The 15610-nt window shown below is 43.4% G+C and overlaps 1 protein-coding gene across 1 annotated transcript in view; it reads right to left on the bottom strand.

Annotated features, from left to right (window-relative positions):
- Window positions 1-10782, bottom strand: part of lrrc1 (leucine rich repeat containing 1) — a 39750-nt gene extending 28968 nt beyond the window's left edge. The window contains exon 1 of the mRNA XM_088933796.1: window positions 10129-10782. Coding sequence (XP_088789922.1) covers window positions 10129-10287 — 159 coding nt within the window. The 5' untranslated portion in view covers window positions 10288-10782. The remainder of the gene's footprint in view (window positions 1-10128) is intronic.
- Between the last annotated feature and the right edge of the window lie 4828 nt (window positions 10783-15610).

The raw sequence follows: 15610 nt of genomic DNA, 5'->3' as shown, positions 1-15610 counted from the left end.
AATTCTCCTAAAATATTCCACCGGCAATTACCTATGGTATTTGAATTATTTGCCCTTTTATCAAATGGATACAGCAAGAGCTCCTGGTGAAACTAATATTCAAATTGACTATATGCATGGTCACATCTGAATTAAAAGCAGCTATTCTGTGTCACATGTAAGTTGCTCATAATTGCTTCTGCGTCGAAAACAGCTGGGCCACAGGCAGTCACAGAAGCTCACACGGTGTGCAGCCTCTGTGGAACAGCAATGGACTTCATCGCTTTTTTCATGAAAAAGAAACATGTACTTATAAACACTTACTGCCTTCTCATATTTTCACAGAAACAGGGTTTTTGGGGATGATTGAGGCTGAGCAGAGGATCCTGAAGATACTTTTTCAGCAAGGATTTCTGAAAAAAGAAACCAGTTTTTGCCACCAAGAGGAATATATTCTGTTGCTCTCTGTTGGCTGCGTTATCCATATACAAGACAAATATGGATGGTCACTAACCCACCTGTTAAAGGTTGAAGAAGCAAGTGGTGTTTTAAAATGTTTCCCCATGGAAAATGAACAAACTTTAAATTGCTTTAAAAACTGTTGCCAAGTTTTAGCATAGCCTTCTGTACAATTTAATTTAAGTTGTTCACAATTCAACACTGTACAATAAGGAATGCAGTAATATTGTCCTAGAAGTACTGAATAACTAAATCCTTTTCCCAAATACAGTGCTGATTACACCTGGGTATAGGCATCAGGCAAACACTGCCTTTGTGAGTCCAGCAGGATACTGAAATCTCCAGTATTATGGAGAAAAGATGCATCTGGAGGTTAATATTTTGTGAAAAGAGGCGGCCCTCCCTGTTTCTTCAGTTGTGTAACTGTCAGATTTATGACATGGTTTATTGGGTTTTTAACTCTCATCTTACTGTTCTTATTAAAGGTGGCAACAGACTCCTCCATTAACTACACCACAAGGAAAACAAGACTGGGAAAGTATTTAAAACAAGGATTATATCTCTATACCTGAGAAAAAAATTCAGCAATGGTGTGAACCATCCACACATCCTGTACATTTAGGAATTTGAAAAGAAACCGCAAAAGTAGAGTGTGTTAACACGTGATGTGTGACTTCTTCCAGCCCCTGCTTGTGTAGAACACAAGCAAACTGTGAGACATCATTAGTAGCACTGTGAAAGGTCATCATCGCGAATAAGAGCACACAGCAAAGAAAAACCTCACTGAGGGTGCAACGCCATTTTTACATTTCAAAAACCTGAGGTCTAGCAGAGGGGCAGTACCTTAAGTCAAGGACAAAATCTGAGTAATGTGTTATTTTACATGCAAAGTTCTATTCTGTTTTGTTCAATACTTAAGAGACAAGGTGTTTTACATTTGAAAAATATTGCCCTGTGGACCATGGCTACAAGCCAGAACATACACGTTACAGAAATGTAATATTCTTAAAGACAACTTCAAGACACAACAGAAAATGCACAAACATCAGACATGAGCTACAATTCCTGATTGAATTTTGCCACTACTCCCGTCTAATGTGAGCCTTGTTAAAGTAATAAACACTTTCATTTTTTTCTCCTTAAGTCAATATTTGCACTGAAGGATAAGCCAGAAGAGGACAAAAACAACACACAGGGGTGTCAATCAAATCAAAGAGTTCACACCCGCTTCAGCCTAGAAGATAAAGAAATCCATGTTTGAGTAATCAGCACAAACAGCACTCTACTCTGCAGGCCAAACCCTGCAAGATAAAGTGAAAAGACACCATCTATACTACAGCTGACAGACTGCAGACCAAGAACTGTCTCCTTTGCTTATATACAATAATCAGGATAAGACGAGACACTGCACTTCTGGAAACAATTTGGAATAGATCTCTCCAGGCAATTTTGTACATCTTATTCATTAAAAATCTATCTCCAGAATATGCTAAATGGCACATTTATCATATGGAGAGAGATCTTAATACCAATAGCTTCTTTTCCTCTTAGTGATAAGTTTTGAGGCTTTATGAGAAAGGGTTTAGTGGCTCCTTAAACAATGTATTCAAATATACAGTTAGCCATCTGTTCTCAGTATAGCTCAGTGGTGGAGCCTAATCTGGCTGGTATAGGGTGCAAGACAGGACAATCCTGTATGGGCCAGCAGCCATATCGCACTTAAAATGAGACGTCCTGACTCTCTGTGGTCATTAAATATCCCAGAGCGTTTCCCTAAAAGACTAGGGGTGTCACCCCGGTGCCCTGGCCAAATTTCCCCCTGGCCTTTACCAGTCATGGCCTCCTAATAATCCCCCTCTCTGAACTGGCTTCATCACTCTGCTCTCCTCCCCACTGAGAGCTGGTGTGTGAGCAGACTGGCACATCATCCAGGTGGGGCTGCACACTGGTGGGGGTGGAGGGGATCCCCATTTCCTGTAAAGTGCTTTGAGAAGATCCATCAAAGTACTATATAAATGTAAGGAATTATTATTATTACTATGGATGCTGGTTCATTGCAAGACACGTGCATGTGTATGTGCTTATGGAGGTGAAACTTAAAAACTAACAGTGTGTTTTTGGAATGAAGGAAGAAAACTGAAGCACACCGAGAAACCCCATGGAGACGAGTTTGCATGCTCTCCCATACCAACCCCAGATCCAACCCAAGAAGCTGGAGCCGTGAAGCAACAGCACTACCCACTGTGCCACCCTCACACAGCTATCTTGTTTCATTTCTATCCTACACCTCGCCAATGTTATCTACAGTGTCAGTAACTGAGAAATCCAACAATCCCCAGCACCCACACTGCTTTCTCACGCTGATTAACACTTAACTGTCAGCTCAAGGCAGGTCCTGCAAGATGATGTTAAAGTATGTTTGGCCAGGAAATGCTCCGATTAACTTAATACAATGCCATAGCCTTTCAGCAGCATTTGTGTTTATATAAAGTAACTTTGCTAAACAAGACGGCAAACGTATACAGAGGTATCTACATTTGTAAATGAGCAAAACAGTAGCTACATCTGGACTTTTTGCAGCGGCAGCAGTACAGAGACTGATGAAGTGATCATGTTTACACACAGACACTTTAAATGGTGAACTTTGTGAATAAAACATCATTGGGGACTTGAGCACAGAGCCCCCCTAAGCTATCACACCTGCTCCCTGTTCATTTCCCCTGTTGTAGAATGGTGCCGTTTTAGCATTAGTTATACACTTCTGTACAGAACATTTTTATCACACACTAGGTACACCGTATACTGAACTAAATTCTAGTTTCAGAATGCACATTAGAATATACAGGCTCCTAAATGAAGAAATGAACATTTTTTGTGAACAAAATTACTCATTATCACAATGGTACTTTTAAAAGAAACTAGGGTAAGTCAAAAGCTCACTGTTCACTGTGTTGACTGAAGGTGTATACAGTGTATATTCTCCTGTAGGTAAGTCACAAGTGTACCATGAGCTGGCACTTTGATGAACTACCAAAACACGAATTCTGTGAATCGTCCATTCTGAGATGGTTTCTACATACCTGCTCCAAAGTCTGCCTTATGTTTCTTGATGAATAAATGCTGATAATCGGATAATTTCTCAGCAGGAATACTTCAAACGCACTTCTCCACTTGTATTTTGTGAAATTTTTTATTCCTTTTACCCTTTGTTATTTTGGGATGCATCTAACACTTTATCACAGCATTTTGGGTGTCAGAGAGATATTTAATATATTTCTTTTTTTGTGTGAGTTTGCACCATTTTATTCAAGCATCATCACTGTGACTGGGTGTCAGAGAATGGTCAGAACATTTTAACACTTTTCTTAAAGGTGGGCAGCATATCTTGCGATAGAACCCAAGAGAATGTGGATGAGCATGTCATAAAAAGCTCTTTCAGTTCTTTTATATTTCTTCAAGTCTGGAGACAGGCACTGATACTGGCAGTAAGCTGGGGGTATTATTATAAATACAGCAGAGGGACGACTGTAAATCAGAACTATACCCTTCCAAAGGAAATACTGGCGTTATAACTGGTGGGAAACATTTTTGTTCTTATCTATGTCGGCATTCTAACCTCAGACTGAACCCTTTGTTTTCTAAAGGCTGTTCTCATGGTTTAGACAAAGCACAAGCACAACAGCAGAGGCCGAGAATACCAAGGTCTCAATACAAGAACGCATGTCCATGGGAAGGGGAAGAACAAAGGCACAATGTACCACCACATCACCCAACAATCACAAACACCCTGGGCAGTAAGTCTACATGAGAAAGGCCATTTGCAAAAGTGACACAAGGAAGACGGAGTCTCCATGTGTAATAAACACCAAATTAAGTTTAAAAGACTGCTGGTGTCGTGGGAGTGGAGCCGTCATACTATATCTTAACAGGTCTGCCTCTAACAGTCGCACAAGTACACTACAATAGGGAACCATCGATCTCCTGGTCCTTCACACAAGCGTGCAGCTCTCCTGTCAGGGACAACACTTGAACTGCAACCCGGCACGGAATGAGCAACAGCTGGTCGTGTCATTAACTCGGCCTGATGAGCCCACTTCGGAACTGCTGACAGTCGCAAGGAGGAGCTGAGGGTTTGAGGCCCACTGAGCTCACGCAGAAAAGCAAAACCGCTAGAAAGAGTCACAAAACGCAGCTGCTACTGACTGTATAAGCGCACGGACATCAGCCTGCGGTTTTCCTTTTGTTTCATTTTCCTCAGCGCTGTCATTGAGGTTTGTTTTCTTTCCCCCTGAGCCTGGGATCAGAGTCCCACTGAATACCATGTGTCCAAGCTAACCCCGGCAGTGCCCGGGCAAGAATTCCTTTTCATCCATATCAAAGAAAATCAACCTTTTGTGTCGTTTTCTCCATCTGCAGGAGAGTCACTTTCACACGTAATGTGGTCAGGGTACTGGGGGGCCCTGTAGGTCTCCGTTATTATTGTATAGTCTGCTGCACCTCTCTGGAGACTCCAGCACGATGCTTGTGCTCTGTTTTCCGATATAAACAGTAGGGAATGAGAAGTGTAAAAGTACAAGGAGAAAAACCCTGTTTCCATGGAATATTCTACCAAGTCCAACCTGAACAATTACATAACCTGTGATCATGTCCACTCCCACTATCATTTTCATAGGCAGAACGACACACAGCAACAAATTTAGCACTCAGCCAGGGACTAATGTCTGAACGGAGCAAGATTTGTATTAAGTATTAAAAAAAAGAACAATAGAAAGTGGCAAAGTAATAATCAACCCAAAATACCGAGCCAAATACATTTATTAGTGATATTCCCAGTTCCTGTGTAGAACAGAACGCCTGAACAGCTCTTTACTTGCAGAGAAGTTGCGAGTCTCTGCCCACAGCTATGGCACCAACATTCTACACAGGTGAGTCAGACAAGTATGTCATCAACGTGGAACTGGAAGACAATAACTGCTGATTATCTGCGTTACTGTATGTGACTTCACTTCCTCCCCCTACCCACTGGAGGGAAGCGGTCGAGCTCTCAGCATGCAAGGTCAGAGAGTGACATCAGCTTCACCTGCCTTTGGAGACAACAGGACAGAAAGCGCTAATCCTGAACTCCTATCTTCTGACTGGAGTAATGGCAGGGAAATGAAGCTCCTCCCCAAACCCTAGAAAGGGTCTTAACACACTTTCTCATTTATTGTGGGGTTCGGCAACGTCGGTACTGTCGATTGCAATAGATGGGGAAAATGGGTTTAAATAAGGGAAAATAGGTAGCCATATAACTAGGGCAGATCAAACCAAGTTAATATCCTCAACACACCGGGGGTGGTAACGATGGCAAGAGCACTGTGGAATGTGCGTCACCCCCTCCTCTCTGGGAGTCTTTGTCCCCAGGTGTAACAGTAACAGAGTCAGGAGATCTTTCACCCCCACTGCAATACCACTCACATACACTGCAAAGTAACTCTCGTATCTCCTGGAACACCACTGTACCGTCTCCTCTGTTGGTACTGTTTGTCTGTCCTTGTTGTATTGGACCGTGGCGTAAAACAAACTTCCCCCAGAAGATAATACCGCTGCGGCCGAGTCGCTGGACTGGACTGGCTAGGTGTCTGACTGCTGCTGGGGCTCTGGGGTCAGGTCCTGAGACTCTGTGTGCTTCCAGGTTCTCCCCGTGTTCATGCAGGTTTGCTCCAGGGCTCTGGTTTCCTCCCACAGTCCAGAGACATGCAGGGAGGTTAAATGGCTCCTGGGGAAAGTGGCCCTGGTGTGTGTGTCTGTGTGTTTCCTGCAAAGGGCTGCATCCTGCCTTCTGCCCACTGCGTGCTGGGATGGGCTCCAGCTCCCTCATGACCCTGGACTGGATGAAGTGGTTTGAAACTGGATGGATGAGTACAAAGACAGTTACTCCAGAAAACATGCCTTCTGGACCTGATCCTTTATATACCTATTAACAAATTACAGCTCTTCCCCTTTTCCAAACTGGCAGCTGCAATGAGAAGTTTCAGGGGCTCAATCTCAACTGTTTGCTTCAAAAGGTATGATGCACAGTATACTAAGTCAAGATAAATTATTTTTAATACAATTGGCATGAATAGGTTGCTGAGGACAGCAGAGCAAGGAATATAATAATAAATCATAATAACGAAATTATATTATATATAATTACATTTTAAAAAGTGTACATGATTCCAGTGAGGGGATGAATTCAAAACATTTCCCCAAAATGGAATAAGCAACAACTCACACAGGACCCTTAAGAGTACAGACAGAACATTAAACCTGTAGCAGAACTCCAAATTCAAAGCCACTTACAGTAGCAACCTCTTTTTTAAAATACAACACCAACTAAGTTAACTCTTTTGGACAACAAATCCCTACTAGAAAACCAAAACAGCCTTTGCACTGCAGAATTTTATAGCTCTGTAATTTAAAACATTTCTCCCCCAACCTTCACAGAATTACTAAAAGCTGTTTGTTTCTAACAAAGGATAAAGGGCAGCTGAATGTTGTGGGGAATTTACATCTGCTTGGCTTTAAAATAGTTTAATTCTACCTAATTATATATCAACCTAGGTATTATAGCTTGTTAACTGGACACATAAAGCATTTATCAGTCTGCAGATATGAACAGAAATAAAAGCTAATTTTATTAACTAATGCAAATAAAAGGTGACAGGATACATACGAATGGGTACCATATGCTGCAATTCCTGAAAATATGGGCAAAATGTAAAAAGAATCAGCGTGCTTTTTCAAGCTAAAAATTATAATTGCTAAAAACATGCAGGCACATTGGGCTAATGGGCAATGTTAAACAAAGATATTAGCAAAAGCACATCGGAAAAGAACCTTAAACTACTTCTTAGCATTTTCATGTGTATCTGATAACTCTTTGAATTTATTTTTAGTGTGCTGTGTACTTTACCATTTACACTTTTATTTTAGCAGATAAGTCAATTGAAAATGAATTTATAATAACCTGGAAACCCAGTTATACAGCAGCGATTTACTGGACCATTCCAAGCATTGCACTCGATTGTGAACCTACAGACATCCAGGCCAGATTCCCCAACGGACTCCAGGCAAAACACATTACTCTTTAAGGTCAGTCTCCCATTAAAATATTTGCTAGGATAGCCTTCACCTATCAGCCTCAGGGCATAAAAAGAAGGCAAATACAAACCTGTTTGCCACAGATCTGAAGAGAAAAGGCAGAAAACAAAGGCAAAAAAAATCCAGGCCTAAAGATGTTTCCTATTCATCAATAACCGGAAATGAGGTTCTTGAAGAGCCAAGCATTTTCTGGGTTTTGTTCTTTAACTGCTCAGGTTACAATTAACCCAATAATTTCTTAACTTGACAATTTTTGGAAGTCTTTTACAGCTGATTACTTAAAACATATGCTTCATTAAAGATACGTTACCTACAAAAGACACGAAACCCTGGTTGGGAGTTTTGCAATTACACAGTTAATTGCAGTATTAGACCTTCTGTCTAACGGAGATCTCAGATAGAGCAAAAACCAGGCGACACTAGACTCTGCAGGAACTGGGACCCCCAGACTACAGCTTGGACTGAAGTGCGATTGAACATGTTCTTTTCCGTGTACAAGCTGAATTCCACCATTCTGCTTCTTCACGACCTTTGATTTTGTCCTCTAGAGAGGGAGCAGAAAAGTGACATGGTAATTGAATTGTCCGAGACAGCATTTAAAGACAGGAAACAGACGTTTAACTTGTTGTTACTACTCAATTTGACTACAACTTCAGTGAAAGACCAGCAGAGTGTTTCTTTTCCTCCCAAATTTACACAAAACTGGTCTTGAAGTATTTCCCAAATTTTTGCTGGTTTCTAAATTTAGAGACCACCAGCTCTACCCCTTGTGACTAAGGAGGTCTCATTCATGTTCACACCTCAGTCTACATAACTGAGCCAACGAAAGGATTAATGGTTAATTAAGGGTCATCAAGGTTTTAGCCCCGACTAAACACATCTAGAAAACAGGCACTTGAGAGTTCCAGGATGATGGCTGCATCCTGTGCAAGAAACAGTTTCTCCAATAGCCAGTCCAATTCCAGGAAAAGTGGGAGTGGGGACAATTTATACTGCAGTCATGTGATGTTTGTCCACAAACCATGTTTGCAAACCCTGTTGAAATTCACCATGCTCATGCAGTTGTGTGGCAGGCAAGCGTTTCAGAGCCATATTGCTCTCCGCTAGCCTGGACAAGCCACTGCCTGCCCACTGGTCTCTGAGCTCTAAATATCATATCATCCCAGCTCGTCTCAGCTATTCAATGGGGCTCAAGGCTGCCAAGCTGAGGGCATAGCTGTCACACTCTCTTCTGACAAGAAAGCCGTTGTTACACACGAGCAGCACGAGGAACGTTCGTCCTCCTGCTTGACTGTCGTCGTGTCAGGATGAGCCAACAGGAAAAGGAGTCACTGCTCGTCACAGAAACCTGGCACATCGCTACAGAAGACCAGGTTCTGCTGCTGGAGAGTCCACCTGAGACTTTACCACACGAGGAGGTTACAACACCTGTGTCGGATCACCTCACTCACTCAGGAGGTGATTTAGTGCTTATGTAACAGTCAAAGCCACTCGTACTAAACATAAGAGAAGGATGTGTGTGTGACTATTCACCACCTGACCATTTTCTGAATCGATGACGATTGCTAAATGAACTCATTAGGGGTTCCTGCTCAGCTGTGAGAGCCAGGGCGGACTACCTGAACACAGCCCACAGAAACAAACCAGACAAACACAGGCACCTGGGTCGGCCGCTCCGTCCGAGAAGAGATTCTCCTCTAAGAACTGACAAGGGAGAGTTAAGCTACATCATACGGGACAGTCTAAAATAACTCACTCGCTGACAATTATGCGTAATCGTGGCCTCAGATGGAAAGCCTCCCTCATTCGTGTAACAATGAGAGAATTGCAAACAGTTCGAAACAAAACAACAGACTGGCTTTTCCAGTTAGAAACAGAAACAACAAGTTTAAACTGATACACACGCATTCCTATGCAGTACCCAGGTGTCTGTGCCTCTTGTAATACGTGTCCGGTTATATTTTGGAATCACCACCCAGTTGTTTTTACTTTCATCAGTACCAAACGCAGCTAAAGAAAATCAACTTTTGATAGAACAAGAAAGTTAATCGATTAATAAGCATACACATTGCATGACACTCCACAGTCAGCGCAGGCAAATACTTTCTGTTCCCCGATTTGGTTAAGCCGCATCATTTGCATATAGTTCGAACTGTTAACTGCAGAGTGGTTAAACCTTTAACAACTAATCTACATCATGGGTCGCGCTTTCCACCTTCACTAACTTGACGAAGAGGCTTGGCCTTCGGGGACATTGCGTAACACCAGTACCTCCCAAACGGGTAGAGGAAATTAACATTGTTTTTCTGAACCTCGATGAATTATAAATGACCTATGCCGGGTGGGAGTGAAAGAGAACGGTTGTGGGCGCCGCAAAAATTAAAGGCAGTGTACAGTATGCGATTAAAACGCGTACCGCACGGCTAAGCTACACGTTGTCCGTAACAAATGTCTAATTAGTCTGTGAAAATGTTTTTTTTAAACTGTTTGATTGCACTGAGGGGCAAACCAATAACCAGGTCCACCCTGGAGCCCGTGGCGCTGCTCCCCGGTCCCGGGTCTCACCTTGGGCAGGTCGCGCAGCTGGTTGGCATCCAGAAGCAGCTCCTCCAGGCTGCGGCTGTAGCGGTAGATCTCGTCGGGCACGTACAGCAGCGAGCAGTGCCGCTTGTCCAGCGACTCGACGTGACGGTTGCACCGCCACAGCGGGATACAATGAAACATCACGGGACAAGCCGAGCTCCAATGTAAATCAAACGAAAATACAACAACAACAAAAATCACCGGCTTAAAAAAAAAAACCCCAACAACAACAACAATCAAAGACGGGAACTCTGCATGAGAGTGTTAAAGACCCTCCAACTCTCCTGTTTTCAGAAACGACCCCGTTTCAGCCTCCGCAGCGTTGTCTTCTCGTTAAGTTGTAACAGCAAGCAAACAACGCGCCCTCCTCCCGGGGATAAATAAACTGCACACAGTAACATGGACTGAAACCCCAGCTGGTCCGCCTTTTTTTCCCTTCCTTGCTCGCTTACTTTCTTATCTCCAAGCTCTTTTCCTGCCTGCGGGAAGGTCTGCGGACTGTAGGACAGCGGTGGGAAACAGCTCGCCGTCGGGTTACATCTCTGTTTCGGCCGTTTCGATTCCGAGTGTCTGTTTTTCTTTTTTAGTCCTCGCACTCGGGTTAATTTCCTCTCACTCCAGTTTCTGACCCGGAACAGTCACTCCCTCATTCCAGCTTGACGTCACCATTCCTGCCCGCTCCTCCCTTTGTTCCAGGCGGACACCGGGAGCGGGGCAGGAGGCTCGGGATTACTCTTGTGAACAGCTCGCTGGTCCTCAACCTCTGTTTAATTCTGCTGTTGTATTCCCCGGACAAGGTCTTCGTCTGCCCGCTGTGGAATAGAGAGAAATCCATTTCGCAGGCGCTTCGTTAATGGTCCGTTTTCAGAGGTGTCCACAGTGTTGTAGTTTTCAAACTCATGCAGGGAGATTGAAGAATTTCAGTTGTGACAGCTGTAGTGTAATTTATTCCATTTTCAATACCAGGCATTAAACTCTGAACAAGCTATCAAAGTCATATTTTCAAAAGAAGTCCAGGTTGTCACTACTGGATGAAAATATGCTTTTGTGTGGTGCAACAATTTGTATGAAAGTGTATTTTTCAGTGATGGAAAGAGTTAATACAATTGTTAGGCCACCTTTCACAAAAGCTAATATCTCACAGCTTAAATACATTGTCCCAACATTGCTATTCTAGATACCAGAAAGGCATTCATTCAAAATCTTACTGTAGTGACTTTCCTACAGAATGTAGGAACCTAATGACATCAACAAGGCTATTAATATTTTTAAGGACTAACATTGAGTATTTTGTGCTATGAGTTTATTAATAAACATTAGTTTGCCACTCACATTAACTGTGCATCTGTTAAATTTCCACTTCAAAGCTTCAGTCAAGCTGAAACATCTGGGGCCATATGTTTGTCTACACATTGTGTAATAAGTACTACTCAATCTGTAAAGGAACAAGTAATAGGTTTATTCCCTGCTGAAAAGAGAAAAAAAAACACAACGTTTCGGCCTTAGAAAGCTCCACGGCCGAAATGTGTTTTCTTTCTTCTCTTTTCAGCAGGGAATAAACCTATTACTTGTTCCTTTGCAGCCGACACCTGCTGACGCAGCCACCCACCTGAACTACACAATCTGTAGTTATTTTCATGACACCCTTTTCACTCCTACAAAAATCAAGAGCATCAAAAGAAGCTCATCGCTTGTAACTGCAACATCTTCACAAAGATACAAGAAAAATGATAACGGCAGCATGTGCGCTGGTGTTTTATTGGCCCTATATCCATCTAGCCATTTTCTAACCACTTCAGCCAATTCAGGGTTGCTGGAGGAGCAAGAGCCTATCCCAGCAGGCAACAGGCCTGAGACAAGGTACGCCTGTCCAGCACAGGGCAGACAGACACAGACACACCGACATGCACAGTACACACTCACACCAGGGTCAGCTTTCCCAGAAGGAGGAAACCCAGGCAAACACAAGGAGAACATACAAACTCCACATGCAGAGCACTTCAGGCCTGGAATTGACCACAGGCCCAGTGCTTCGATGCAGCAGTGCTAACGACTGCGCCACCCTGTGGAACATGTATGAAAAAGGTAAACTCATCATGCTGATTAACAGGTGTCATCAACATGGGGTCTGCCTTGAAAGTCACAGGCTAGCAGTGTGTGTGGCCATCGCTGGAAACTGCAGATCTCTGATACATGTTTTCTGTCTCTCGTACTGCCTGGACAAACAGGTGCCTGCTCACAAGTCTCTGAGCCCCAGATGCTGCACATCATCCCAACACATCTCATATGTGGCCAGTGGGGCTCAAGTCTGGTGAGTAACACATGCAGGGCCAGAAAACCTGTTGTTACACAAACATCCTGTACGTCGGGAGGTAGATTATCCTGCTGGAGTGTCGTCTTGAGCCCAGCGAGAGGGAAGTCTCAGGAACGATTAACCAAGCGCTGCGCAGTCGGGTCGCTATCAATCGCTGTAAGTGGAGCAATGCAGCAAGTTCCCCACAGACCTTCACACATGGGCCAGATGTCATGACGTTTGGTCTCCTGGACTGTGGCATAAGATTCACAGATTGTAAATAAATCGCTGTAACATCTCGCCAGGTTACAAATTGCTGGCTGTGAACACTCCAGATGGCAAACAAGAGTGCAGAGGCAGTCCAGCCATCAGCTCTTCCCGTGATGAGTGGGGCTTTCTCATCCCTTTCTGTTAATGGCTTAACACTCAGCAGGTTACAACACTGCGTGACCTGTGCCCAATCAACTCTCTCTACTGAGGTGGTCTAGTGCTTATGCAACAAATTTACACTAACAGATCATGATCGGGAATGATTAATCGGAATGATACAAACATTTCATAAATATTCCAAATCTGTATGCTTTATTTCTCCAAAAAACCTACATGTATAAATAGCGGTATGTTTCTTTTGATACTTAGTAGAGAACTGTACAATGATGATAATGCTTGCTGGGATAGGCTCCGGCTCTGCCACAACCCTCCACTGGATAAAAGAGTAAGAAAATTGATTCTAATTGTAAGGGCTTTAAATCACATTGTGAAAGTGTTAGCGAAAAGATATGTCTTTACACACGATTTAAAGATAATTGTGGAGATTCCAGCTGTTTTCTGGATTCAGTTCCACAAACATGGTGTAATGCAAGAGGAGGCTTTATCACCCAGTGTGCAGAGATTTGCTTTCAGATGCGGAAGAAGGTCTAAATCAGTAGATCTCAGCCTAAGACCTGGACTTTCCTCATGTGAGAAATTAACCTGTAGCTCAGCCATTCAGTGCCTCATAGGTGAGCAAATGAATATACCCTTGTGACAAAAGTAATACCAAGCCTTTTCACTTTTATTACATGTAACGTGGACAACGTCACTGAAATTTCCAGCTTTACAAACCTGATGTAAGGAACATGAGATTCCTAATGTAACCAAAACAGTATGCAAATACGAAGAAGTAAAAGGTTCCAACACAAAATCTTGTGGAATACCATAAAAGGGGGACTTAAGGACCAATTTAAAACCCCCACAATTTCATAGTTGGCTCCAGTTAAACAGATAGGAATCAAACCAACAAAGAGAAATACCAGAGATTCTTAAGTCATTTTTCCGTAAATTTTCATGAATTCCGAAAAGATCCTGTGATTGAAATCATTAAATGGTGCACTAAAGCCAATGAGAACATTAAGTGATTCAGAGTCAGTGAATTAACTGCTTTAACAAGGGTTATTTGAGCACTAGAACTCAGACTCCACTCTGCCCATTAGGCCTACAGAGGTCTCATGAGCATTGTGCTTATCTGATTACTGGCAATTATGTGTCATATCTATCAGCATTATACAGTACCCATCGGTTATTATACTATCGGCAAACAAAGTCTATCTTGAAGGGAATGTGCAGGCTGAGATGTCTTTTTCTCTACCTTTTGATCTCTGTTCATGTTGAGCTAGATCCATTTCATCCATGCATTTTCTAACCACTTCATCCAATTGAGGGTTACAGGAGAGCCGCAGCCTATCCCAGCAAGCAACGGGCGCGGAGTGGGATACACCCTGGACAGGAGGCCAGTCCATCGCAGGGCCCAGTCACCTCCCAGCTTGTCTTTGGACTGGCGGAGGAAACCGGAGCACCTAGAGGTAATTCACAAATACAAACGCCACACAGACAGCACCCCAGGTCCGGAATTGAACCCAGGGCCCCAGTGCTGTGAGGCAGCAATGCCAACCACTGCGCCACTCTGCCACCCTTTAATAACTTTCTTCATAAAGTAAAATCTTGTGGCGTGCCTTAAGATCATAGCCCATTCTGTTCATGTGCAGCAGGTGTTATGGAAAGATTTAGTGCTACGTAACACTTTGCTATTGCAAAGTTAAGAAGACATGGTCAGACACCTCTTCCCGTTTTAATATTCCTACTATTTTCTCCACATATCCATCTGGTGTGTGAAACCGCCTGTTCTTTGTATGTATTTGTTGACTTCAAATTCCCTGAAGCCACAAATTCCACTTCACAGTGATGGTGGATGGCTTTCCCAGTCACACATCGGCCAGAATCAGAAATGTGGGCGTCATGCTTGATCCTCTCCTGTCTTTTGACCGTGCCTTCTCTGTCGCTGCTCCAGTGCTGCAGAATGAACTTCCTCAGACTCTTCAAGAGAACGTCTTTGACTCTCTTCAAATCCCAACCCAAAGCTTTCCTTCTTACCAAGGTCTTGTGTCCAATAGCCCTACTCTGTGAAAACCTGTATACTCATTTTTTTCTTCTTTCTTCTTTGCATGACCTTGGGTTCAGAAAGGCTCTTTATAAAAAGAAGTTAGCATTCGTGGCATGCAAGCCCTTTTCCCTGGTTTCTCTCAGTTGAGTATATAGCTCTGGTACTCCTTACCTGAACTAACACTAAGCAGCAACATGCAGAAGTCCTGGTCTTCTCCTCAGTCCACTCATCAGCAGCTGATTTCCTCGTGTCACCCTCTCTCTCGCCCGTCTCTGAATCGGGGAGAAGTAATCGCTCACTCCTCCACCTGACGGCTCTCGGGGGGCTGCTGGTGCAGAGCAGCTGCTGCCCCCCACACAGAGGGCAGCACAGCAACGGGATGAAAAGGGTCCCTCCCTATATAGTGAGACGTCACTATACAACTGTAAGGAATAACCATTATCACAGGGCCTGCTGCACTGTGACCTGAGAATGAGACTGTGCTGCCGCCTTGTTTGCACCCGTTATGATTTCATGCCAGTTGCCTTGGCTTAAATCAAAGTTTTTAAACAATCTCCCTAAGGGGAAAAAAAAATATTTCCCTGGCATGCACAGGGAGATTTGCCAGGACCGAGCCAGAGGCCCTGGCTGCTCCACAACCCTGCACTGGAAGAAGCAGTTGGAAAAGTGAATGAAGATGTCATGTACATAAATTTCCCCGGTAGGGAAAAAACCCCAAAACAATCTGGTTTCCAGTACATTTTAATAAGCAG

Source organism: Atractosteus spatula, chromosome 15 (genome assembly GCF_055471065.1).
Source record: "Atractosteus spatula isolate fAtrSpa1 chromosome 15, fAtrSpa1.hap1, whole genome shotgun sequence".
NCBI classification, from domain to species: domain Eukaryota; kingdom Metazoa; phylum Chordata; class Actinopteri; order Semionotiformes; family Lepisosteidae; genus Atractosteus; species Atractosteus spatula.
This window is presented reverse-complemented; position numbering and strand designations above follow the sequence as displayed.